This window comes from Peromyscus californicus, unplaced genomic scaffold (genome assembly GCF_007827085.1).
Source record: "Peromyscus californicus insignis strain IS unplaced genomic scaffold, ASM782708v3 Scaffold_5__1_contigs__length_169319896, whole genome shotgun sequence".
Classification (NCBI taxonomy): Eukaryota; Metazoa; Chordata; class Mammalia; order Rodentia; family Cricetidae; genus Peromyscus; species Peromyscus californicus.
This window is the reverse complement of record NW_026294573.1, coordinates 111,787,524-111,814,321: the sequence shown is the minus strand read 5'-3', so window position 1 is coordinate 111,814,321 and position 26,798 is coordinate 111,787,524. Positions and strand designations below refer to the sequence as shown.

Genomic DNA, 26,798 nt, shown 5'->3' with positions numbered 1-26,798 from the left:
TATGCCTGTAGGCTGAAGATGGATGCCCCAACATTAAAGAAGAACTTTGAGTGACTGTCTAGGCTGATGTCTGTCATTTCTATAGTTTTGGAAGTTGCCTACAATGCATTTCCTGTTTACTCAGGTAATATTATATCCTTCTAGGGTCTTTGATGGAGTTGAAGACTAGATAGTTATAATTATAGTTTTCCTTAGTTAGGATAAAAGATAAATTAGATATGAAACTTCAGACTCACAAAGATAGGAGAGATAAGAGCATTTTCTTTAATTTTGCCAAATATAAATAGACTAATTATAACTGTAATTCTTGCTTGATATCTGTTTTGTTATATGTAATTTTACAATGTTAAAGTTAAAACTTTCCTTTTTAATTAGACAGAAAAGAGGAAATGATGTGGGATGTCCTTCTGTACGCTGAGAATAGTGTTGCTTTTAATGGTTGATGAATAAAACTGCTTTGGCCTATGGCAGGGCAGAATATAGCTAAACGGGAAAGCCAAACTGAATACAGTAGGAAAGAAGGGCAGAGTCAAGAGAGACACCATACAGCCACCCAAGAAGCATGATGCCAGTAGACCGGTCACGCCACAGCTATGTGACAACACACAGATTAATAAAAATGGGTTAATTTACGTTGTAAGAGCTAGAGAGAGTAATAAGCCTGAGCCATCGGCCAAACATTTATAATTAATATAAGCCTCTGGGTGATTATTTTATAAGCGGCTTTGGGATCAGACGGGATGCAGAAATGCCTCCAGTTACAGGTTTTGGCTAGGCTACTTCATCAGTGGGCTTCCAGCCACCGTGGGATCTGAATCCAGGTCCTCTTCAAGAGCAGCAAGCACTAAGCCACCTCTCCAGCCCTTAACTTTGTTATGTTTTAATCACCTGGGGAAACTGAGTTGTAAAAAAAAAAATCAAGATTTACATAAAACTGTTCAGAAAGTGAAAATTACAAGACTGGCAAGAACTTCCTTCTGGGTTTAGCACCCAAACCATGGAGGCTTACACCAAAAAGGCTGAATGGGTCAAAAAGAACAGGCAATATTGTGGTCCTTGCTCTTAAAGGTCAGCCAGCACCTAAGGGGTGATGGGACTCCTTTGATAAGTCATCTCCCATCTTGATTAGAGGCCATGAAATCTCCAAAGATTGGGCTCTAGCCAGTGTACATCCCATAGGGAGAATAGTCAGTGGAGGCGGACATGTCCCTCCCATATGGTTCCAGAGGGAGCTACATGGCAATGATCCATTCTCACAGGAAAAACTAAAGGAGACTGCTGATTTTAAAAATTAAAAAAAGATACGTATGTGGATATCTATATGGTCTTAAAATACAACAGGAAAGTATAACCAAAAATATTAAACAATTTTTCCAGCTCCATCATGTATGTCAAATTCCAGAATGTTACTGACTTCACTTGTCCTAGATTAAACCCTATTTTCCAGGAAACACTCAAAATGAGAACCAAGAGAGACCCACTGAAAGAGTAAACCAATTGAGTACTTACATATCTCTTAAAAAGATGCCTCATGGATTAACTTCAGATAGGTGCCTATGCCAACCAAGGAAAGTCTTTCTTAAACACTCCCCCAATCTCTTTAATTGGCTATTCAGAAGTGCCATTTTCAAAATTCAACAAATGGTTTCTGAGACATCATACTCTACACTGGATGTGACTATTTGTGTCTTTCATCCTTGTTTATTTATAATTGATGTCTTCTAGATTCCAATCCTTAAAACTTCATAATGCTAACTAAATGATGCCAACCCTCCAGAATGCTAACTAAGGGATCCCAAACCTTGACCTTATGACCACCATGGCCTCCTACTATCATGGGCAGTTGATTTATCTAAAGTAATGAATGCTATGCACACCTCCACCTTGAAAACTTAGTGTGACCCCTAAAGTCCTTTCATTGTCTCTATTTGGTCCCAAAGCAGCTAAGATCAATTGTTATCCTATATCACAAAAAACCTGGGTTCCAGATCTCTGAGAAGAAAATGTTAAAATAAAAAATAAACGTGCATAATTAAATACATTAAACTGTTAAAGGTAAACAAAAGATCTCATAGCTAGTTGTACACTAACTAGGCAAATTAAAAAGAAAAAGCAGGGCTCTAAAAAATGAAATCTTTACCGTTAACTATTTTCATTACACTTGGCTCTAAACGAATAGATTTAAACATTATATAATGAGATCACATGTGTGAGTTCAGGTCCAAATGTAATCATACATACAAGGAAGTAAGAAATGGAAGGTTGCTATATTAATTACATTATTGCAACCAGAAACTGCAGATACAAATTCAAAAGATTTTCAAAAAGTCTTACATACAACAAGCCATGTAGGAAACTTATGGGCAGATAGAATTCTGAAGGAAGGTGTTACTTACTGGCAGGCTTAAAGTTGACAAAATAGAAACAAAACCAAAAAATTACCTCAGCAGCTGCAAGGCTGATACATACTCCTCTGAATCCCATACATTCTTTTCTAAACATGTGCAATACAGCTCCCTGATCTATAAATGAAAGATAAGATTTATGAGGAATAAAAAACACCCACCAAGTTTGTAGCCTACTAATTAGACAAAATCATACATAGCATACAAGTAATTGATGTTAGTAATAAAAAATTTCACTAAATTACAAGAGGCTTCTTGGCATATATTATCTGGATCAGACACTACAAAAACATAAAAGTCAAATGAAATTGCATTGGGAGTAGCTGACACAAGTCACTTTACATATCAGTAAAGTTGAAAAAATGGCTGATTGAAGGATTAATAGCTAAATTAGCACAACCTCACACAAGTCATTCTTCCATTTCATCTCTAAAACTCTGAGTTAAAGATCTAAAAATTAACTATACTATTCACATGCACTCTACACAAGGCTCATAGGTTTGGGGTATAATACAAGTTCAGCTGAGCATAATTTTACAAAGAACAGAAGTATTGTGTTTTAATTCTTGGTACAACACAAGGTTAACCACTAAATACTTTCAAACAGATTCTAGCTCTCAAACTAACTCTCCCTGTGCACGCAATAAACAGAGTAGCAAGGTTATATGCTACAGCACAAACATAGAGGAAACAATTCACTGGGATCCATGTGGCTATTTCTAGCTATGACTTTCAGAAAAAAGAAAAAAAAAGGAAAAAAAAAACAACCAATTTCTATTATTAGTAATGTGACCAGCTGGAATAGACTGTGTTCTGATTATAAGAATTGGCTCCATTTGCCAATATAATCAAATTCCAATGCCTGAGTGATAGAGAAATCAAAACAAGAAAGTACTATTATTCCTACGTTGTTGATTCCAAATGGGGAAATCTTAAGTACCTGTCGACCCAGTGGGTACTTAGGAAGAGAAGAGGTAAAATTATGAAGACATCTCAAAACAAGGAAGTAGTTCATATGGTAAACATGCAGGTCTTCTAGTAATAACTGAGTTTCCTCCTTAAAAAAAAAAAATCACAAAATATATTAATAATACTCAAGGCAGTAAAATAAAATTTAAAAATCAATTTACGGATACATATTTGCTAGAAAACATGAGTATTTAGAAGTATAAATTACTTTTCTTAATTCATGAAAACTTGACATACATCAAATTTAGAACACAGTTCAGGGATACTTTTTAGTATTAAATCTGGTTATATTTTACACACATCAGAACTGACCCTGTAATTAGCATCTATCCTGTCATATACCCCACCAGTTACACACTTGTAATAGAACATTTTTATTCTCTGTCTGCCACTATTAACCAACTGGTATGTACTACAAGGGAGTGACATAATTTTCCTCAGCTTCACCAAAACAGCATACTGTTGTAGTTCTGGCCATCAACTCAATTGAGAGCCCCATTGTGATTTTCATCTATAACATTCTCATAGTCCATAGATAGGCAAATATGGTGCAGACCATTCACTGCATGTACTCATAACAGCAACTGTATGACTCTTTCCTAGATGCTCTCATCCAGGGATTATAAACTAATGTAATGCTACTTTTCTGTTAAATCCTAAGGATGATGAGATCAAAATGGTTGGACTCCTTCAATTGTTAAGAAGTATTATAGCCTCTATGTTTCCTGTTAGTAGATGGGGATGTGAGCTCTCTCTCAGCTGCTGCTCCAGTACCAAGCCTTCCTATCTGCTGCCATTTTCCTCATCATGATGGCAATGGACTTCCATCCCTCTGGAACTCTTGTCCTTAAGTCTCCCCTATGCTTTGTCTTTGTTTCCCAACTTCCTGCTCTGCTGAAGACAGAAGTCTTAAGGATGCTGCGCAACCAAGCAAAAGAGATTGGGTTAAAAAAAAAATGGAATTTTTCATTAAGGAACCTGTTCAAGGTCACACTTAGAGGGTAAAAACAATGAGAGTGTCCTATCCAGTTATTTATATTTCCTTTCTCATGCTAACTGGCATTTGAAGACTTTATTCTAGAAGAGTAAGGGAAAGATCAGTACAATAAACAAGCCTGATTCTTTAAAATCTTGCATCAATGCCAAAGGAAAGGTCCAGAAGAAAAAAGGACAAGCATACAGTTGTGCACCCAGGCAAACTCATTCAACAACTCCACAGTTTGTCCTCTGAGCTCTAGGATGGCTGCTTCTACAGGTGACACCAGATTAAGAAGTTGAAGACTAATACTGAAGACAACATATAATTCAATCATAGGATTAGGAGAAATCAAGCTGGTACTGAGCTGCAACCCTTCTCCCTGAGGGTTAGCTCTTAGTGTTTGAAGTTGCTATGGGAGAAAAAGTTATTGAGAGTTCTACCTAGCTGGACAGCCTGCAAACCATTGGCCCGGCAAGATATTCCCAATGCTGCAATATTGGCACTTATATCTTGTGAGTAATGAACTAATTGGACTTAAGGCCCACTCAATAGAAAGGAATTCATGCCTGGTACTATTAACCTAGCCAAGAATCTGTGGCTGTAGAGGTAATAGTTCTGGTATAAGTAGAGTGGTATAACTGGGTCCTAGATCCTAGAAGAGATCCTACATTTCCATTTATAGTTTCTAATTCTTTCTAAATACTTATCCATATATTCATTCATAAGTGCAGCTCCTAGCCCTTATCAAAGAAGTTTCTTTCTACCATAAACTGAGATTACTATAGAGATCTACCAGATTGCAATACAGACTATAGATTGTCCACCCTCAAATGGGTCATCTGTAATACAATCATTGTATCACCATGGAAGAGCTTACATGAATGAACTTTCAAAAGTAAGACTGCCTGCACATGATCTGTCTGAGGCTACAGAAGTCAATATGACAATATGAGGGAAAAGTGCTATGGTGATATTTTATTTGTAATGAAATGTGATTTTATTTGTTTGTTAATAAAGTTGCCTGGGGATCAGAGCTAAGAGCAAGCCATTTAGCAGAAGTCCTGTGCTGGTGGCACATGTCCTTAATCTGATCACATGGCAGGCAGAATCTCTGTGTGTTGAAGGACACAGCCAAGCGGTGGGTGACCCGAACCTTTAATCTCAGTACCAACCATATAGACCTGGAGGTCTGTAAAGACAGGCAATGATGAGGAAGTCATGTGGTTGGGTTTACAGCCAATGAGAAGGCAGAACAGAAAGGCAATAAAAAGACAGGACACAGGAAGGTCTCTCTCGGGAAGGACAGCAGTGAGTGTTAAGATAAGGTGGTCTTAGCTCTTGGCTACTGCTCGATCTCTGGGCTTTTAACTCTTTATTTGACTCCGTGTTTCTTATTTAACAAGACCGTTTAGAATTACATCTACAAAGTACACAAGGCTTAAGACAGTTCAAGGGCTGCTGAGGGAGAGAGAATCAGTTTCCCTCAGGATCAAGGCCCCAGCAGGTTGCCCAGCTATAAACACATGCATGTATGGGCAATATTAATTGGCCACAATAATTACAGACATTGTAATTTTGTTTGCTCTCTAGTACTTTATTTCAACCTAACAATACATAACAAATACACTCATATTGTTTAACAGAAAGCAAGTACGTTTAACAAAACTGGTGGTTTGAACAAAAATGGCCTTCAAAGGGAGTGGCACTATTAGGAGCCATGGCCTTGAAGAGTAGGTGTGGTCTTGGAGGAAGTGTGTCACTGTGGAGGCAGGCTTTGATATATATATATATCACACACACACACACACACACACACACACACACACACACACATATATATACAGTCAAGATACCATCCAGTGTCTTAGACCACTTCCTGTTGCGTGGAAGATGTATGACTCTCAGCTACTTCTCCAGCATCATGTCTGCCTGCATGCCGCCATGTCCTGCCATTATGATAATGAACTGAACCTCTGATCTGTAATTAAATATTTTCCTTTATAAGAGTTGCCATGGTCACGGTGTCTCTTTACAGCAATAGAAACCCTAAGACAAAAGTTGGTGCCAGGGACTGGAGTACTGCTGTGACAGGCCAAACCATGTTTTTGTTTGGAGGAATATAAACTTTGGTACTCTGGGTTAGGAAAGCAGTGGAATGTTTTAAGTACTGCTTAATGAGTCATACTAGTAGAAGCATGGAAGACAACAACGGTGCTGAGAATGATTTGAACTGTGGTGATCAAGAGGTTTCAGAGGAGAAGAATCTTAATATGTTGCGTAGAGATCTTTCTTGTGATATTTTGGTGAAGAAAATGGCTGATTTTTGCCCTTGTCCAAAGAGTCTGCCTAAGGTAAAGTGAAGAGTTTTCGATTAATTCCACTGGCAGAGGAAATCTCAAAACAGCCTAGTACAGACTCTGTCATGTGGTTAATAGTGGTAATTCTAATGACGATTTATAATGAAAAGGAGCAAGCTGAGCAGGTTAAATTACAAAATGTAAAATTTAAGGAGAAAACACCAAAAAGTGGAATGGAACCAAGTTCTGTGTTCAAGGAGATAAACAGATAAAGAAATGGAATAAAAGGAGTGGTTACCTCAGGGCAAGATCCCTCCAGCTATGTTTCCAACTTGTGAAAAGAAATTAAAGAAAAGCTTAGAGCCAGGTGTGGTGGTCCACACCTTTAATCTCCAGAGGTTGGTAGATCTCTGAGTTTGAGACCAGCCTAGTCTACAGAGCAAATTCCAGAACAGCCAAGCATAGGCAGTGAAGGACAGAAAGATGAAGATGTAATTAAACAAGGGGGGCCATGTTCCAGCCCCAATAAGGGGCTGAACTTGGCAGCTTCAGCTACGTGGTTCTGGAGTTAAGGATAGAAGGAAGGGGTATGGAATTTGCTTCATTGACTAAGGAAAGCCTCTTGAGGCCTGCCATGTGTCAGGGGTGTCCCTGAATGGAGGCCTAGAGAGGCCATTGCATGAAGCTGTAAAGTTGAAGCCTGGACTGCCTTGGAGACCCCCAGATGTTGGATATGCCAGAGCTGTGGGATACCCATTGAGGAGAGCTGCTAACAGGGAGTGGCAACAGCCCAATAGAAAGAAATAGGTTGCAGTCAACAAAGCTGAATGGAGTTGGAGATCCTAAGAGCGTTGACATCACACATGAAGATGCAGAGTTTGGAGTTTGCCCAGCTGGTTTTTGGTCTTGCGTTGGTTCAGTATTTCCTTCCTCACTGTGCTCCTTTCCCTATATTCTGGAATGGCAATGTATATTCTGTGCCATTATATGTCGGAAGTATGTGATCTGCTTTTTTATTTTGATTTTATGGCAATTACCACGAAGAGATTGCATGAATCACAGAAAAGACTTTGAACTTTATAGTTTTAAATAAGTTTGGGATTATTATAAAATATGGGGCTGGGCGGTGGTGGCGCACGCCTTTAATCCCAGCACTCGGGAGGCAGAGCCAGGCGGATCTCTGTGAGTTCGAGGCCAGCCTGGTCTCCAAAGCGAGCTCCAGGAAGGGCGCAAAGCTACACAGAGAAACCCTGTCTTGCAAAACCAAAAAAAAAATAAATAAATAAATAAAAATAAAATATGGGGACTTCTGAAGTTCGACTGAATCCATTTTTGCATTATAATATGGCTACAAGCCTCTGGGAGCCAGGAATGTGGTGGTCTGAAAGAAAATGGCCCCTAAAGGGAGTGGCACTTTTAGGAGGTGTGGCCTTGTGGAGTAGGTATGGCCTTGTTGGAGGAAGTATGTCACTGTGGAGGTGGGCTTTGAGGTCTCATATATGCTTAAGATATAGTTCAGTGTCTTAGACCATTTTCTGCTACCTGCAAGATGTAGGGAGGACTCTCAGCTACTTTGCCAATACCATGTCTACATGCACATTGCCATGTCCCACCATGATGATAATGGACTAAACCTCTGAACTCTAAGCAAGTCATCCCAGTTAAATTTTTTCTTTTATAAGAGTTGCCATGGTGATGTCTTCACAGCAATAGAATCCCTAACTAAGACAGCTTTTGTCTTAGGGTTTCTACTGCTGTGATAAAACACCATGAACTAAAGAAAGTTGGGGAGGAAAGGCCTACACTTCCACATCATAGTCCATCACTGAAGGAAGTTAAGACAGGAACTCACACAGGACAGAACCTTTACAGAGGCCAAGGAGGGATGCTACTTACTGGCTTGTTCCACATGGATTGTTCAGCCTTCTTTGTTAAAAAACCCAGAACCACCAGCCTAGAGATGGTACAGCCCACAATGGGCGCTCCCCAATAATCACTAATTAAGAAAATGCCGTACAGGGTTGCCCAAAACCCAATGTTTAGAAAACATTTTCTTCTAACTTTTTTTTATTATTTATGGATTTCATATCATGTATTCTGATCCTATTCATCTCCTTGTCTCCTTGAATCTGCTCTCTGCTATTCTTGGATTCCATTATGGAAGGAAGAGAACCACTTCTGAATTATGGTCCTCTGACCTTCACATGTAAACGATGGCACGTGAACACATGAATTCATGTACACATCTTACATTCACAATACATTTTTAAAAATACAATAATTATTTTATATGTTAAGACTTATTTAGTCTCTGAATATATGATCTATTTTAGACTACTCCATGGGCTGCTAAGGGGAATTTGTATTCTGGAGCATCTTGATGGAATGCTAATTATATTATCATTTAATTCAAGTGTTTCTTTGTTTACTTTGATGATCTATTCATTGGCTAAAGTAGGGTACTGAAGTTACACATTGTTATTGTTTTGGAGTTAAATTATAATTTTACCTCTAGTAGTAGATGTTTTATGAAATTGGGTGTTCCCATGCTTGGTACATGTATGTTTAGAATTATAATGTCCTCTTGAAGGATTGTTCCCTTAATATGAAATGACCTTCTTTTGAAAAATATTTAATTTTATGTGTAAGGGTGTTTTGCTTGCATGTGTATCTGTGTACATGAGCATAGAAGCCAGAGGTCAGAAGAGGATATCAAAGTTGTTAGTTGTCATATGGGTGCAGGCAATCAAACCTGGGTACGCAAGAAGAATAGACAGTACTCTTAACAGCTAAGCTATTTCTGCAGTCCTCAATGAAGTGACCTTCTTATCTATTCTAACTAGTTTTGGTTAAGTTTATATCGTCAGATATTAGAATAAAAAATCCAGCTTGTTTCCTAGTTGTATTTGTTTAGAATATAGTTTCCAACCATTACACTATGGTAGTCCCTTTCAATGAGGTCTAATTTCATGTACATAACTAAGAGTTGAATCCTGTCATTAAGGAATTTGAAAAGTTAGATTTACGTAAATTATGGTGTGTGTGTGTGTGTGTGTGCATGTGGGTGGAGATCAGAGAACAACTCCAGCAGTCACTTCTTTCTTTCTACCATGTGGCTTCGAGAATTGAATCCAGATTGTCAATCTAGGTTGCATGTGCCTTTACCCACTGAGCCACCTCACTGGTCCAGATAATGCCCTTATCTAGCTTTTATTGTTTGACTGGGGAATTGAGAGCACTAACACTTCATTTTTATTGAAAGGTGTGTATTATTTTCTGTCATCTTGTTGATTTTGTAAAATTTATTATTTCCCCATTCTCTTGCTGAACTGTTATTCAATAATGGTTTACTCTTCCCTGTGGCTCCATGGATATGTTTGTTTTCTTCTTCAGTCTAAGGAATTCTTTCAAGTTATCTTCTGTATTTTCTCGCTTACTGGTCAGGAAGTCCTCAAACCTGTTTTTGTCACGGAAAGTTTTCCTTTCTTCTTCAATTATAACAAACAGTTTTGCTGGATACAGCAGTCTGGGTTGGTAGTTACTATTTTTCAGAATTTGGAATACATCATTCCAAACCATCATGACTTTTAGAGTTTTTGTTAAGGACTATTATTCCAAGAGGCCTGCCATTATACATGTCTTGTGTAGCAGGAATATTAAAAGGTCTTATTAATTAAATCAAACCTAAGGCCAGTTATTGTGATGAGTGCTGGAATGTAAGAGAAGCAGAACAAGCCACAGTTACCTCACCTCGCCAGTTCCTCAGCTGATCCTGTTTCCTTAGACTGGAAGCCTCTCAGTCCTCATCCAGAATGAATCTCAGCTGAACTACTGCTCCAAAGCCTGAAAGCTTAACCAGCTAAAAGCGTCTAATTTCTGGTCTTCACGCCTTATATACCTTTCTGCTTTCTGCCATCACTCCCTGGGATAAAAGGCTCACTTTCTGGGATTAAAGGTGTGAGTCACCATGCCTGGCTGTTTCCAATGTGGCCTTGAACTCACAGAGATCCAGACATATTTCTGCCTCTGGAATGCTAGGATTAAAGGCGTGAGTGCCACCATTTTTCTAGCCTCTGTATCTCGTGGCTGTTCTGTTCTCTTGACCCCAGATAAATTTATTACGGTGCACAATATTTTGGAGAACACAATACCACCACAGTCTTGCTTCTTTTGTGGTACTTGCAATATAATTTCTTTCTTTGTTCTGTGTATTTAGTATTAATTATATGTGATGAAGGGACTTCTAGGCTCTTGTCTATTTGTTAGTGTAAATGTCTTCTCTGTCTGGACTGGTCCTTCTTTCTGTAATTTTGGGAAATGATTTTGTTGAAATTTTTCAGTGCCATTAGAATGAAATTATTCTTCAGTGCCATGGTTCTTAAATTTGGTATTTTTCAAAGTGTTTCAAATGTCTTGAAAACTCTGTTCCTATTTTACTTATTATCTTTGTCTTTGTTGGAAAGTTCCCATTCCTCTTACACCTTCTCTTCAAATTCAAATATGCTATCTATTCTTGATCTACTTTATTGATGAGATTTTCCAGATGCTTGGCCTTTTTATTAGACTTACAGTGTTTTCCATTTCCAGTATTTCCATTTGTTTTTCCATTAGTATTTTTATCTCTTTATTGAATTCTCCTTCATATCTTGAATTTAAATTTCTTATTTCACTTAGCTGTTTGTGTTCTCTTGGAATTTGTGTCGTCTCTAATTTCTTTGAATATACTTATAATCATCTTTCTTGTTCTTGGGCATCTTTTTTATATACTAGTCATAGTTGTCAGCGTATTTCATAACTGTGTTCAGGATGAATCAACCGAAATACACCTTGGCTAAGAATATCCACTATTTTCCTCAAAGATGTCACTCTTCTGTTGTTAAAACAAAGTCCACTTAGGATTCATGCTGAATTTTGAGATAAAGGGGTAAAAAATATTTCTCTGCTATAAAATAATCACAGAAAATACAAAATAGCCTGCCTGCCAATTCTCAAATGTGACAAGAATACTTTGGGGTTTTTACAAATGTTGTCTTCGATTCTCTCCCTCTAACTTCCTAAATGGCAGCTCTATACCTTTCTTTATGTCTTTATTAGAATTCATCTGTCTTAGTCAGTGTTCTATTGCTGTGAGGAGACACCGTGACCAGGACGACTCTTCTCTATAAAAGAAAGCATTTAATAGGGGATTGCTTACAGTTTCAGAGGTTTAGTCCATCTCCATCATGGTGGGGAGCATGGTGGCACACAGGCAGACGTGGTGCCAGAGAAGTAGCTGAGAGTTCCACATCCAGATCAGTAGGCAGCAGAAAGAGGGAGCCACTAGGCCTGGCTTGGGCTTTTGGAAACCTCAAAGCCCACCCTCCACCCCCTCTAGTGACACACTTCTTCCAACAAAGCCACACCAAATAATTCTTTCAAATAGTGCTACTCCCTGGTGACCAAACATTCAAATATTTAGGAGCCATACTTATTCAAACCACCACAATCTGTAAAATGAAATTGCTGATTTGGGTCTTCTTACTAACAGTCATTTACTACAACTTAGATAAGTTTAAGCTTCATTTTTTTATTCTCAGTGGATTTGGTTGGGCAAATAGGCATAGAAATACTGAAACATTATCATGCCAGACGAGTAAGTTTTCTACATAGCTCAAATATAATCTATGAGAGGTAACTATGCCAAACAGCTTTAAAGATGATTTGAATATAAATACATTAATTTTCTTAAAACTACGTAGGATTAGTAATTCATAAAATATGTTGAGACTAATGGAAACTGATTATGACATGAAAGGATAAATATGAATAACAAAAATATTAGTAATAATACAGACTATATCGTCCACAGCACTATAATGAACCTACCCTTAAGCTATGATGACAGAACTTTATTTTTAGCCTTTAATCCCAGCACTCCAGCCTGGGCTACAGAGTGAGTTCCAGGAAAGGCACAAAGCTACACAGAGAAACCCTGTCTCGAAAAACAAAAACAAAAACAAACAAACAAAAAAGAACTTTATTTTTAAATGTTACTTAAAGTATGTATGTAAATGTCTATATAAATATACAATAACAAAACTATGTATTTGGAAGCAAATTGGGGGTGTTATTCCCACTTTTCTTCAGTTAGAGCAGTGACACATGGTTGGGCAGGACACCCAGGCAGCTTGACAGGGCTACCTGAATGGAAAGGTTGCAGCTACTTCATAGGAAGCAGTTTCCTAAGCTACCCACAAACTACCTTCAGAACCAACTTGCCAAAGTATTTGAAAAGCTCATTTCTGAGTTCTCAAACACTATGAAAGAACCTTAGGCATCTTTTCCTTCCTTGCACTCTCAATAAAGTATTCTACAAAGGATATAGGATTTTGAAGTCAGGTCTGGATATTATGGCAGATCCATCATTTACTAATTGTGACTACTGACTGAATGATTATTTTTGAGACAGGGCCTTACGTAACCCAGGCTGGTCTTAAATTCCCTATATGGCCAAGGATGGCCTTGAAACATGTGGTTTATGCAATAATAAGGAATGAACCAGTGACCTGGGCATGCTAGGCAAGCACTGTGCCTACTGGGCTACAGCCTGAGCCCTAACTGCAACCCTTTAACAGTCATGTCACTTACTCCTTTGTGACACTTCATCTACACAGACATTTTTATTTTTTAAATCTGTCTTATCACCACAAAGAGACAATGCACACAACTCTAGTAATCAGAGAAATACTGGTGATTCTGAGGCAAACTGAAGTTTGACAACGACTGATTTTTAAGTATATCAGAGTAGAAAGCAAAACAGATTTTAAGACAGAAATAGTCAGGAATGCTGAAATTTTCTGTGAAGTATAATTTATTTTCTACCTCTTAGAAACTTGATTATAAAGCCAGGCAGTGGTGGTACATACATTTAACCCCAGCACTTGGGAGGCAAAGGCAGGAGGATCTCTGTGAGTTTGAGGCCAGCCTGGTCTACAGAGAGAGTTCTAGGATAGTCAGAAATACACAGAAAAACCCTTTCTCAACCTCCTCTGGAGCATTCAGAAGCTAGGCATGTCTATATATAACTAAGTAACTGAGTATTACGCATTGTTATATAAAGGTTGTATATATTATGATACACAAAACACATAAATCTATGCACTTAAAACTGAGATCAAATTTTATGGTAGTGAAAAACATGTAATGATTTGCAATTATAAAAACTATGCTATATTTTTTTCTCTTATCTTTACTTGCTGAATAAGCTAAGCAGAAATCACACTAGGAATCATTCCATTTTATAGATAAGGAAATTGAAGCTTAAATTAGTAAGTCTTTTTTCTTAAGGAACTGCAGCTAATGAGTAGCTGGAGTTCAAGATGGAATGCAAGATTACCAACAGGAGAATTTTGCTGAATGACTGTGTTTTTAGAAAAAGATTAAAATATTCACAGATATTTTTATTCTAAATTAAAAATACAGGCATACTAATTATTTTTATAGACATCTTTTATATGACTTCAATAAGTAGCCTATAACTTAAGGGTAAGAGTACAAAGTCTATGCACTTCTTCATATTTCTAAGTGTATGAAGTCTTAAGAAAATAAGTCCTTAAAGGACAAAATATGCAGTGCTAAAATGAATATAGCAAAGAAAATAACAAACAGAAGGTAGTGAAACAAGAATACAACATAAATACATGCCTAGGAAATACACAAAGAGTCCCTGAAACAGATAAACGTGCTATTTCTGTACTAGATTAGACAGGCTCCTCTGTCATATCAGTGACTCAAGAGTATTGTAACAAGTATTCCTGACTTTTGACAATACACTAGGAATGTTCTAGCAAGAACATACTTAGCAACAGCTGACTTAGCAGAGAATTGTTCCTAATCTTAAAACACTTAGCCTCACTTGTTCTGACATTACTTCTTCTAGTGCAATCACTGGCATTGGCTCCAAGAACTTCCTATACTGCACTAAAAAGGTTACAGAGATTCTGTTATGCAGGTAATTTGAGGCCAGACTATTTCAAAACTAAACAAATTTTTAAAAAGAAAAAGAAATAATATTTACTAGAAGCCATTCTCAATATATTTTGGAGATTTTTTTAGATTAAAACTTCATGAGGCTGGAGATATGGCTCAGAGGTTAAGAGCACCGGCTGCTCTTCCAGAGGTCCTGAGATCAATTCCCAGCACCCACATGGTGGCTTACAGCCATCTATAGTGGGATCCGATGCCTTCTTCTGGTGTGCAGGCATACATGCAGATAGAGCACTCATATATACACAATAAATAAATCTTAAAAGAATAAAAAACTTTATTATAAGAATTTACAAATAAAAAAGCACCATGAAGTGAAATTAAACAGATCCAAAGTCCAAAGAAGATTTTACTGTATAGACAAATTAGTGTTTATGATTCCACAGAATATATGCCCTGTAGGATCTAACATCTTTTGTTCAAATTGTAAAAACAATACGTATCAGTAAAATTCACACTTAGAAGTTGGGCTTCTTTAAGCTCATTTTCAGTTTACTGCCAATTTTCTATTAGCTTTTTGCCTAGACAAGCATGAGTAATGTGAAAATAAATGAGACATTATAGTTTTCTAAACACTTATCAGCAAGAAACTTACTAAGTAAAATGGAGGGCCATTTATTCAACAGAATACTATGGCACACTCTTTAGTGCGAACATAGAATGATTTATAAGATTAAGTGTGAAATATAATGTGCTGTGAGGAATGTCGTTTTATCTTCAAGAAAAAAGAATTCTCTAAGTATATATAATTATTGTTACATGTGGACTCTGATTCTAGAATGACAGATAAGAAACTAGTAATAGTAGCTGTATCCAGGGGAGAGAAAAGAATAGTTTAAAGATTAAAGGCACAAGACTGGTCTTCCCTGAAACTGCAGTTGCCTTATAAAATTAAGTACTATATTATTTATCTCAGAAATAAAAAATTTCCTTCGACAGACTCTTATATTGTATAGCGACCTCAAAATTTTAATCTTTATTAGTTGTTCTGACTAATTTTTATTTCAACTTGACACAGGATCGAGTCATTTTGGAAGAGGGAACCACAACTGAGAAAATGCCCCATCACACTGACCTGTGGGCAAACCTACAGTGCATTTTCTTAATTAAGTTATTGACGTGGGAGGGGGATGGCATAGCTCACTGTGGGTGGTGGTACACCTGAGCAGGTACTTCTGGGTTCTATGAAAAGGCAGGCTGAGCAAGCCAGTAAGCAGCATTCCTTCATGACCTCTGTATCAGCTCCTGCCTCCAGGTTCCTGTCTGCTTTTTTCCATTATGAAATATGATGTGGACTTATAAGCAAATTAAGCCCTTTCCTCCTCAAGTTGCTTTTAGTAATGGTGTCTCATCAAAGCAATAGAAACCCAAACTATAGCACTGGTATACATTAACTTACAAAATTATTTGCTTTAGAATGTCATTTTAATACTTATTGTCATAGTCATATTCATCTTTAATCATATTCATCTCCCCACTAGTCCCTTCTTGCTCCAAATGGGTCCTCTTCTACTTGCATGATTAGTTGTTTTTTTTTAATCTAGATTCCGCATACAGGGGAAAACATGTAGTATTTGTCGTTTCATAACTAATAAATTTGCAAGAACATAATTTCTTTCCTGGTATTAAATTATCACTATATAATAAAATGAAATCAATTCCAAATACTTAGCAGTAGATGGTTAAGCTGCCTGGCTTCTACATGCTTTTATTTAATAGTAGTCTAATAACAACAACAACAAAAACAAAAACCAATACAGCAATCTCTATTGATATAAAGGTGCTTCAAAAATAGAACATCAGAGAAAAATTCTTCATGGCTTGATTTACACTTGATTTTGTCATGTGTAGTACTCAGTCCTAGTTGACTATCAAGACTCAGTAGCTCATCCTCCATTATTAAGACATACAGTTATATTTTATAAAATTAATCAATGTTTGAATGCATATTCTTTTGCATGAAGAACAAGGCAGTAAGATGCACACATTCCTACCTTTAAAACTGTCTCATTGGTCAACAGTGCAACTTGCTTTTCTGAAGCTTGTTTCTCCACGTACCTAAAAGTTTTATCATCCCATACAGAAAAAGGGAATATTAAGCAAATTTACATATTTGAATAGCATGTTAGGAAAAATAACTACTTAGACTGGTTTCCATACTTTTTCATTTCTTTTCAAAAATATATTAAATACAACAGTTCATAATTAACTTAATGATAATTAGTGAAGTCATAAAGGCTATATCCCAGAAATAGGAAATGTTATTTTTAAAAGATGACTCTAGAGAACTTACAAGTTATATAAAATATTAGTAAAAATATTTTTCTTTATGTTAAAAATTTAAATCCAACAAAGAAACTCCATCATCAAAAGCAAAATAGTTTTACACTGCAAAATAAATTATCATTTCATTCCTCACTTCAAAACCAACTGAAGCTAGCACCCTTCATTTATCCTAGTCTAATATATAAAATACACTAACTATGTATTCATCTTTTTACCTGCGAAATGATGGAAGGCGCCGAACATTTTCACATTGATTAACTGAGAAAAATTTTATTCTTTTCTTGGCTTCTGGGAGATCACAGCACAGAACACTTAGGGGTTGCAAATAAAAATGTTCTAGTAGAGAAAGCTGAAAGAAATATGAAATTTTTTTTATAGTTTGGTAGTAAACATTTTGCCCTTTACCTGCTTAATTTTAACTCTTTTTAAGACCAAAAGTATTTATTTATGGTTGAGGCTGGAGAGATGCCTCAGTAATTAGGAACACTTGTTGCTCTTGAAGATAACCGAGGTTGGGCTACCAGCAACCAGAAGGCAGTGACCATTTGTTACTTCAGTTCCAGAGAACTGGCCACTCTCTTCTTGCACAAACATACTTGTAGGAAAAATACCCATACACATAAAATAAAAATAAATATTTAAAAAAATTATGTCACAACATTGCAACAGTACTTTCAGACCTTTAATTTTTCAAGGCTACAATTCTGTGGACAAGGTCAGAAAAAGTACTCTCAGAAATACATATTAAAAGAAAACAACACAAATGGATATATTACTGCAGAAACCACTTCAAATGATTGCAGATTTAATAGGGATGAGACTAGTGTATGATCTAAAGATCTAACAGATGTCTCATTACTCAAAAAACAACACCAGGAATTATACTACCTGATCTATCTGTTCAAATAAATATGATGCTGCAGTGGTAGATGCTTTATCTACTGATGAGAGCAACAAAAATCTGTACCTTCAAATTCAGTTTTATTCCATTCAAAAAAAAAAAATACACTCACTACTAAAGAACTCAAACAATAGACCACTGTTGTCTCCATAGGAATGATTTTCCAAATTCTAATGTGATTTACTTAAAAACTCTAAAGTAATTTATAAAATGAAATATAAGGGTTGAGGATTTAGCTCAGTGGTAGAGCACTTGCCTAGCAAGTGCAAGGCCCTGGGTTCCATCCTCAGCTTGGGGGGAGAGGGGAGAATATAAATTATCTATCTATCTATCTATCTATCTATCTATCTATCTATCTATCTATCTATCTATCTATCTAAAAGATTATCAAATTTTGTTTTTCTGATTTTAAACAAGCTTCTCAGGAATAATTTTGTTATTCAGATAATCCTATATCCCACTTTGCTTTCTCTAGCTATCATAAACATCATGACCAAAAGCAACTTAGGCAAGAAAGGGTTTATCTGGCTTCCATATCCCAACCACAGAACATTATTAAGGGAAGTCAGGGCAGTGACTCTACCACAAGCAGAGGTAGGAACCATGGAGAAATGGGGCTTACAGGGTTGCTTGGGCTCATGTTCAGCTACTTTTCTTATACCCAATTGTAGGATGGCCAGTCCAGGAGAGGCACCACTCCCAGCAGGCTGGGCTTTCCCACATTAATTAACTATCAAGGAAATGCCACTATGACATATCCAATGTAGTAGAGACATCTCCTCAATTGAGTTTCTTTCTTCCCAAGTAACTTTACATCAAATTGACAAAAACTAACCAGCACACAGTGTTACTAGACAGACAGGTCTTTAAATAATGGAGAAAACATATTCTAGTCAGTAGAAAATAGCATTCCCCAAAGGAAATTAATGATTTAACATGCTCTTCTATAGACAAATGTAGCTGAAGTTTTCTCTGGTCCTGCCCAGGCTCACAGACCCTGCAGCCACTTATAAAATAATCACTCAGAAGCTTATATTAATTAAAACTCCTTGGCTATTAGCTCAGGCCTACCACTGACTAGCTCTTATACTTAAAACTCAGCCCATTTCTGTTAATCTACATGTCGCCACGTATTCTGTGGCTCTACCTGTATGCCGTTACATGCTGCTCCCTGGATGGCAGGCTGGCATCTGCTCACTCAGTCTTCCTATTCCCAGAATTCTCCTTCTGTTTATCCCACCTATACTTCCTGCTGGGGTACTGGCCAATCAGTATTTTATTTATCAACCAATCAGAGCAACACATTCACAGCATACAGAGCATCCCACAGTACCTTGGTGCCCAACATGGGGCTCAAACCCAGGACCCTGGGATTAAGAGTCCCATACTCTACCAACTGAGCTAGCTGGGCCATGGCTGCTGGTTCCACCCAACTCAGCTTCCCAACATGGCGGATGTAATTCACCTCCAGCTCTGGGCCATGTGTACCATCAACCCATGGAAGCAGTGGGTCTATGCCTCCATTAAAGCAACATGTAGCCCAGAAACCTCTTTTCTTTTTCTTTTTTTTTCTTTTTGGTACTAGCAAAAGCTATATCTACCACGCAGCATAGTGTACAGCTTGGAGACACCTGGTTACTGTTTTGTTATATGTAATTTTACTATGTTAAAGTTAAAACTTTCCTTTTTAATTAAACAGAAAAGGGAAAATGCTATAGGATGATGCTTTTGTACACTGGTTTAATAAAACACTGATTATCCAGTAGCCAGGCAGGAAGTATAGGCAGGTGAGCAGACAAGGAGAATGCTGGAAAGAGGAAGAGCAGAGTCAGGAGTTGCCAGCCAGACACAGAGGAAGCAAGATGTGAAAGCAGAACTGAAAAAAGGTACCAAGCCACATGGCTAAACATAGGTAAGAATTATGGGTTAATTTAAGTGTAAAAGCTAGTCAGTAATAAGCCTGAGCAAATCGCCAAACAGTTATAATTAATATTAAGCCTCAGTGTGATTATTTTATAAGCAGGCCACAGGACTGCGGGTGCCTGGCAGGACCTGAGAACCTTCTGGCTACAGACAAATTTTAAAATATTTGGTTGGCTACAGGGTTGCTGTGTTATGTTTTGTCTATTCCTAGTCTCTTCAGAGCTTTTACCCAAAATGATCTCAACTTGTCAGATGCCCCTTCTGTGTCTATTAAGACAGTCACATGATTTCTGCCTGAGTCCATTTATGTGCTGGACTGTATGCATTGAATTGTATATTATCCTATGTTTGCATCCTTGGAATGAAACCAACTTGATCAGTGTATGATGACCTTTGTGTTAATGAATTTGGTTTGCAAGTATTTTACTGATAATCTTTGAATCTGTACTAATCAGAGAAATTTATATGTAGTTTTTTGATGTAATTGAGTACTTACTTGGTTTCAGTGTTAGGGTTATATCACCTTTACTAAATGACTCTGGAAGGACCCTCTTTTCTTTTATGGAGTAGTTTGAGGAACAGTGGCATTAGTTATTCTTAAAACCACAGAAGATCTGGCCGAAGATATAACTGGTCATGGCCTTTCCTTTGTTGTTAAAGTATTACTCTTAGCTTACTTTTGATAATTCATATGTGTCTAGAAATTTATCCTTTTTTTTTTCACTATTTTCTAGTTACCTGGAATTAAGTTTTTATAATTTTTCTCTAATTATTTCAGTAGTATGTGTTATCATATTTCTTTTTCATCTCTCATTAACTTGGGGTTTTTCTTGAGGTGGTTAGTTTGGCTATGGGCTTATCAGTCTTATATTTTTGATTCTTCATTGTGGTTTGAATAGGTATGGCCCCCATAGACTCATGTGACTGAATGCTTGGCCCATAAGGCGTGGCACTATTAGGAGGTGTGCCCATGTTGGAGGAAGTGCGTCACTGTGGGGTGGCTTTGGGGTCCCTTATGCTTAAGATACGCCCAGGATGACACACAGTCTCCTGCTGCCTGAGGATCAAGATGTAGACCTCTCAGCTCCTTCTCCAGCACCATATCTGCCTGTACGCTGCCATGTTTCCTACAATGATGATAATGGACTAAACCTCTGAAACTGTAAGCCAGCCCCAATTAAATATTTTCCTTTATAAGAGTTGCCATGGTCATGGTGTCTCTTCACAGCAATAGAACTCTAACTAAAACATTCATGTAGTTTCTAATCTCCATTTCATTTATCTCTGCTCTGATCTGTATTACTTCTTTCAGTATACTAATTTGAAACTTAAATTATTGTTGTTTTCCTTCTATAAACCTCAAAGTATGTTTTTTTCATAGCATTGCTTACTCAAAACATTACTTTTCTGCCTCCTTTGCTGGACAATGAACAATTTGAGGACAGATTTCTTTTCCCTCTGTATATCTAGGGCTTAGCACTGCCTTCCTTACTGTAAGTGCCTAGTATTTCATAAACAAACAAAATGAAGGCAGAACAAATTTTAGAGGTCATTCTCTCATTTAATTCTATAAATTTCTAGGTAAATGCTGTCTTGATTTCAAATTCTTTTTTAAAAAGCCAGTTAACAAAAAGGATAAATATCAGACCACAAAACGACATGATTATGTACAGAAAGAATATACATGCAAAATAACTTAAGAACAGTGGGTGGTAGTGTGTGCCTTTAATCCCAGCACTCCGGAGACAAAGGCAGGTGGATCTCTTGAGTTCAATACCAGCCTAGTCTATTCAGGGCTACACAGAGAAACCTTGTCTCAAAAAACAAAACAATAAAAACTTAAGAGTTTCTAAGGATAAAAGGATGAAGATTATCATATTAGACTTTTCCAATGAAGGTTACAATATATAGGTCTTAATGAAACTGACAACCAGCATGTATTCACAGTGACTACACTTTGACAACTACAGAGTTGCCAAGAAAAGTAATTAAAAGTAACTTTTAAAAAAAACTTAAAAATGGGGTCCTTTTTAAGGTAAAACCAATGTTGTAAGGTTAAAATCAACACTTAGCCTACAGCAATTCATTTGATTCTAATGAGCATGCATTCCCAATGCATAAAAATAAATATTAACAAACACACATGTGCACTGAATATCAAACTATAGCATATCACTTATTTCCATATAACCAGACACTAAAAGTATGCGGTTTTTTTTGTTGTAGTTTTTTTGTTTGTTTATTTGTTTTTGGTTTTTCAAGTTAGGCTTTCTCTGTATAACTGTCCTGGCTGTCCTGGAACTGGCTTTGTAGTCCAGGCTGACCTCGAACTCACTGAGATTCACTTGCCTCTGCCTTCCAAGTGCTGGGATTAAAGGCATGTGGCCTTATTGCCCGGCTAAAAATGTGGTTTTAGAGTTTGAAAAATGTCAATAGCAAAGGTCACAAACACACACAGAACAAAGCTGAAGACGTTCATTCTCTGGCCATAACAGAAGTTTGTTGACCCTCATAAATGGCATTCCTTGGGTAACAAGCCTGTAAGATTTCATCAAGTCCTGAACAAAAAGAAATCCTTCCCCTCCAGCCCATTCCTCAATGGTCAAGACTCTCTAATGGAAACAGCTCTTTTCTATTATTGATACCCTAATTTTATCTTCTATAAGTGACTGCAAGGTAAAAAAGGAAAGGTAGACTCTAGAAAAAAAAAGTAGAATTGACTTTTTCTAGATCTTACTACTAAAATGTCCTAATCATCACACTAATCCATCTGAAATAATGTAAACTACTTAGAATCAGGCGGTGAACTTTCAAACACATCAGTATTTTCTTACCTTAAGTCCTTTTATGAAGTTTTGAATTGAGAAATCATGATATAAAAAGATGTTGGTCAGAACTTGTAATGCCTTTTTACTTATTTTAAAAGGAAACTGAGCTGTAAGCAGCAGCTGAAAGACAGAGGGACAGAAAGCAGACACATCCTTAGCCTTCGCTAATCATGAGCACGAAGAATAAATAACAAGACAAAGAATGCTACTGTGGCACAACAAACATCAAAGCAATAGTAGCTACACATTTTCTTAGGTCAAATACCAGACAAATAATAAACTTGATTTACTTCAGAGTCAAAAAGCAGTCCGGATGACAATCCCGGTGTGTTTGAAGAGGGTCTTATAAGGTAGCCCTGGCTGTCCTGAATTTGCTATGTATACCAGGTTGGGGGAAAAAAAAAATCAGAGAGCCGCCTGCTGCCTCTCTCTCCCAAGCGCCGCCACTCCCATCCTCAAACTATATTCTGAACCAAAGATGTCTATCAACTTCTGTTAAATTCCTAATCTTCAAACAATACCTATTAACAAAATAACCCTTTACTTCACAACCAGAAGATACCAAAAAAAAAGAAAAGATGTACTTTCTTGTTACCAAATAAAACTTGTTTCTCTCCCTACTGATCCAAATTAATGAACTGTAGCAAGCTATGTACTTACTGAACAAGAACATATGAAGAACAAAAATGCTTTTTCTTTTTAAAAATATAGAGCAACTTGTATTAATTGGTTAGTTTTCAAAGAGCTACATTAATGCTTTATATCTGAAAATCAAACCTTATACTAGGATTTTTTCCAAAAGTATAGTTGCACAAGGACAACTGCATTTGGCTACAATTAATCAATTTCAAACTGAAGTTTTTTTCCCAATGTGTCAATAAATTAGAGTGCTATCTGTTGTGGACAGATGTGTGGGAGTGGTTGGCAGATGACCACAAGGGTTGTTACTACTCACCTACAGACTATCAGGAAACACATCTTAATGGGATCTACAATGAATCTGTGGCAGTCAATACTAAAGAACCGTATTGCTATTCACACAGGAACATCATGGAAGTTCAAGTCTCAGCTTAGCAGCTGTTGTTAGGAGCAACGTGACATTGTCAAAGTGCACGCAACGACTGCAGGGCTGGAGAGATGGCTGCTCTTGCAGGACCAGGACTCCATTCTCAGCACCCACAAAGTGGCTCACAATCACCTGTAACCCCAGTTACAGATTCTAGGAATCTAACACCCTCTTCTGTGCACATACATCCATGTGGACAAAAGACTCATACAATTAAAATAAAAATAAACCTTAAAACCTTTAAACCATTTTATATAAAATACAAGGTCAAAACATACCAGTAATGGTCTGACGTCCATACATTTTGTAAAATTTTACTTATTTCTTTTAGTACTAAGACGACTAAAATCCAGGGCTTGCCTTCCACATGGACAGACAAGTGTTCTATTAATGAGCTGTATCCCAAAGCCTCTAAATTAATTTTAAAAGCCTAATTTTTTCAAATAAGTAATGAAAGCAAGAATGTACATACGATCACTCTCATAAAGCTTATTTTTTGAGAAGGCAATTTTATACAGAGACTATACTATAAACATAATTTAATAAAAGCATTAAAATTTGCAAATAAGCCGGGCGGTGGTGGCGCATGCTTTTAATCCCAGCACTCAGGAGGCAGAGGCAGGCAGATCTCTGTGAGTTTGAGGCCAGCCTGGTCTACAGAGCAAGTTCAAGGAAAGGCTCCAAAACTACACGAGAAACCATGTCTCAAAAAACCAAAAAAAAAAAAAAAAAAAAAATTGCAAATAAGTAGAACAAAGTCTGAGAAACACAGGGATTTCTTGGTATCATTTCTTATATATAAGATCCAAGATATATGATGGACACACTTTCTTTTTACCTTATCAAGGATCACTGTCAGGTGCTCCTTGCAAGACAAAGACTGGAAGAGCTCTATACACAGCAGAGATGACACAGCATGAGGAAGCAGTCGATGGATAATGACAGGAGATGTGGCGATTCCAAAAATGAGAATCAGTGGAAACTCATGCAGATGCTGACTAGTTTTTAGAAAGATACAAAGCTTCTTCAGCAAATGTATTTCAATGTATTACACTTCAAAATGATTGTTTTAAGACACTGTTATTAAGTTTTCTAGATCATTCATTTTCTATTTAAAGTAAAAATAATAACAAAGTAGCCATCTCATAGATTCTAACTCTTTATCAATCCCTTATGGATCCTTTCCTTTGTAAGTAAGAACCCAGAGATCCCTAAGATTAGACTGCCAACTATCATTTAATATACTCTCACCAACTCTGAGTCTCACCCAGTCTTCCTCAGTTTTCCACTAGTCTCCCCTTTCTTTTTCACACATACATTACCTTCACACATATGTAAGTAATCTTTTTGATGGACATCATTCAAGAGTCATATCCCTTCCTTCTATTTTTATCCTAAACACACTGAACAGGATTTCATATCAGCACAACTAAGACAGAAACAAACAGCTTCTATGGAGTGGAACAGCATTATTCATAAGGGGTTCTGCAAGTTACACTTCTCTGTACTGTGCCTGCTCTCTCCTATTTCCTATTGCTTTCCAATGTTGGCTGTATGAAGTTCTTTCTATATTCACACGAATAAAGCACTGTACTCTCTTGCAGCTGTTCTAAATTCTTTACTTTTGAGGACCATAGTACTACCAAATCCAAGTAAAATAACACTGTTATACACCACCACACTGTTCATCTGTACAGAATGTTAAGAAGTTTTTTTAAAAAGTCTTAGGACATTAGCTTGAGAATACAGTTCAATGGTAGAGAATTTGCACAGGCATGCATGAAGTCTTGGGTTTTATCCCCGGCACAGGGGAATGTTGGGGAGGGGGATATCTAAATATATCTATAACTCATTGTTCAATGGGGCAAAAATCCTACCACACCACACTAAAAATAAGAATTTTAGTATGTTAGCTGACATAGAGAATATGCAAAAGAAAGTTAACTATACCCTAACAAATATACAATGAAAACGAATGTCATGGGAATTTAAAATAGGGTTAGTTACTTCAATTTTAAGTCTCATAAGATTCCTTAAAAAAACTCGAAACATTAAAAAAATTCTCACTGGAAATATATAAAAATAAGATACTTTCATATTGAAAACATTTAAGGAGATAATCTTTGTAAGATAAATGACATTTTATACCTATTTACCAAGTTAACTAAGAACAGGCTAAATCTGTCCGGGTTCTCAATCTTTTTTTTTTTTTTTTTTTTTTTTTTGGTTTTTCGAGACAGGGTTTCTCTGTGTAGCTTTGCGCCTTTCCTGGAACTCACTCGGTAGTCCAGGCTGGCCTCGAACTCACAGAGATCCGCCTGGCTCTGCCTCCCGAGTGCTGGGATTAAAGGCGTGCGCCACCACCGCCCGGCCGGGTTCTCAATCTTATGCCAAAAACCAAGGAAATAATTTGCTAAGAGGTCTTTGAACATACAGTTTTGAACTACTATTCTAAAGTAGTTTTGAATTTCACTTAGTCTTAAAATGAATACTGTGTTTTAAGTTAAAAGTAATGCTTTCTTAAGAAAAAGGAAAATTTATAGAAAACGCCAAGTAACTGGAGGTGAAGCATTTCAACAGGGATGGGGACTCAAAGATGGGGAGAGAAAGGCAAGCAGAACCAAATATTGGAAATGCCTTATGGAAATTGGCTACTCTGCATGACTGAAAAATAAAATAAGGGCCCATGAGACGGCTCAGTGGCTAAGGCACACCTGGGGACCTGAGTTTGATCATAGGAGAGCCCATTCACAGTTGCCATCTAGCCTCCAGACACACACCACGGCACACATACCAACACATACATGTCGTATTTAGATACACCCCGTAATAATAAATGAAAACACAAAGGTCAACAACACATCATCTACCTGCTGATAATTATGAAGTCTTGGAGTACTTTCGTATTGAAGCTCTCCATATTCTTTAAGATAAGCACAACAGGGGGAGACTGCCATTGTCGACAAGTAGTCCTCTTTTTGCTCGTCATTTTTGGGTCTGTGTTCTAAGTCATTGTGGAATGGAGGAGTTAAAAGTAAGCCTTATCAGCCAAATAATACCATAATGCCACTTATTAATATGCCACTCTTGCTGGGCAGTGGTGGTGCATGCCCTTAATC

At 37.1% G+C, this 26,798-nt stretch overlaps 1 protein-coding gene across 3 annotated transcripts in view; it reads right to left on the bottom strand.

The window, feature by feature from the left end:
* The window catches only part of Orc3 (origin recognition complex subunit 3), an 80,832-nt gene that overhangs the window by 20,438 nt on the left and 33,596 nt on the right, over positions 1-26,798 (bottom strand). For all 3 annotated transcript variants that reach the window (XR_008213560.1, XM_052715486.1, XM_052715487.1), the window contains exons 7-13: positions 26,550-26,683; positions 24,518-24,677; positions 22,620-22,733; positions 17,177-17,310; positions 16,670-16,733; positions 3,346-3,462; positions 2,443-2,522 (exon numbers count right to left, since the gene is read on the bottom strand). Coding sequence is in view for 2 of the 3 variants with exons in the window: in XM_052715486.1 (XP_052571446.1) it covers positions 2,443-2,522; positions 3,346-3,462; positions 16,670-16,733; positions 17,177-17,310; positions 22,620-22,733; positions 24,518-24,677; positions 26,550-26,683 (803 nt within the window). In the remaining variant the exon portion in view is untranslated. The remainder of the gene's footprint in view (positions 1-2,442; positions 2,523-3,345; positions 3,463-16,669; positions 16,734-17,176; positions 17,311-22,619; positions 22,734-24,517; positions 24,678-26,549; positions 26,684-26,798) is intronic.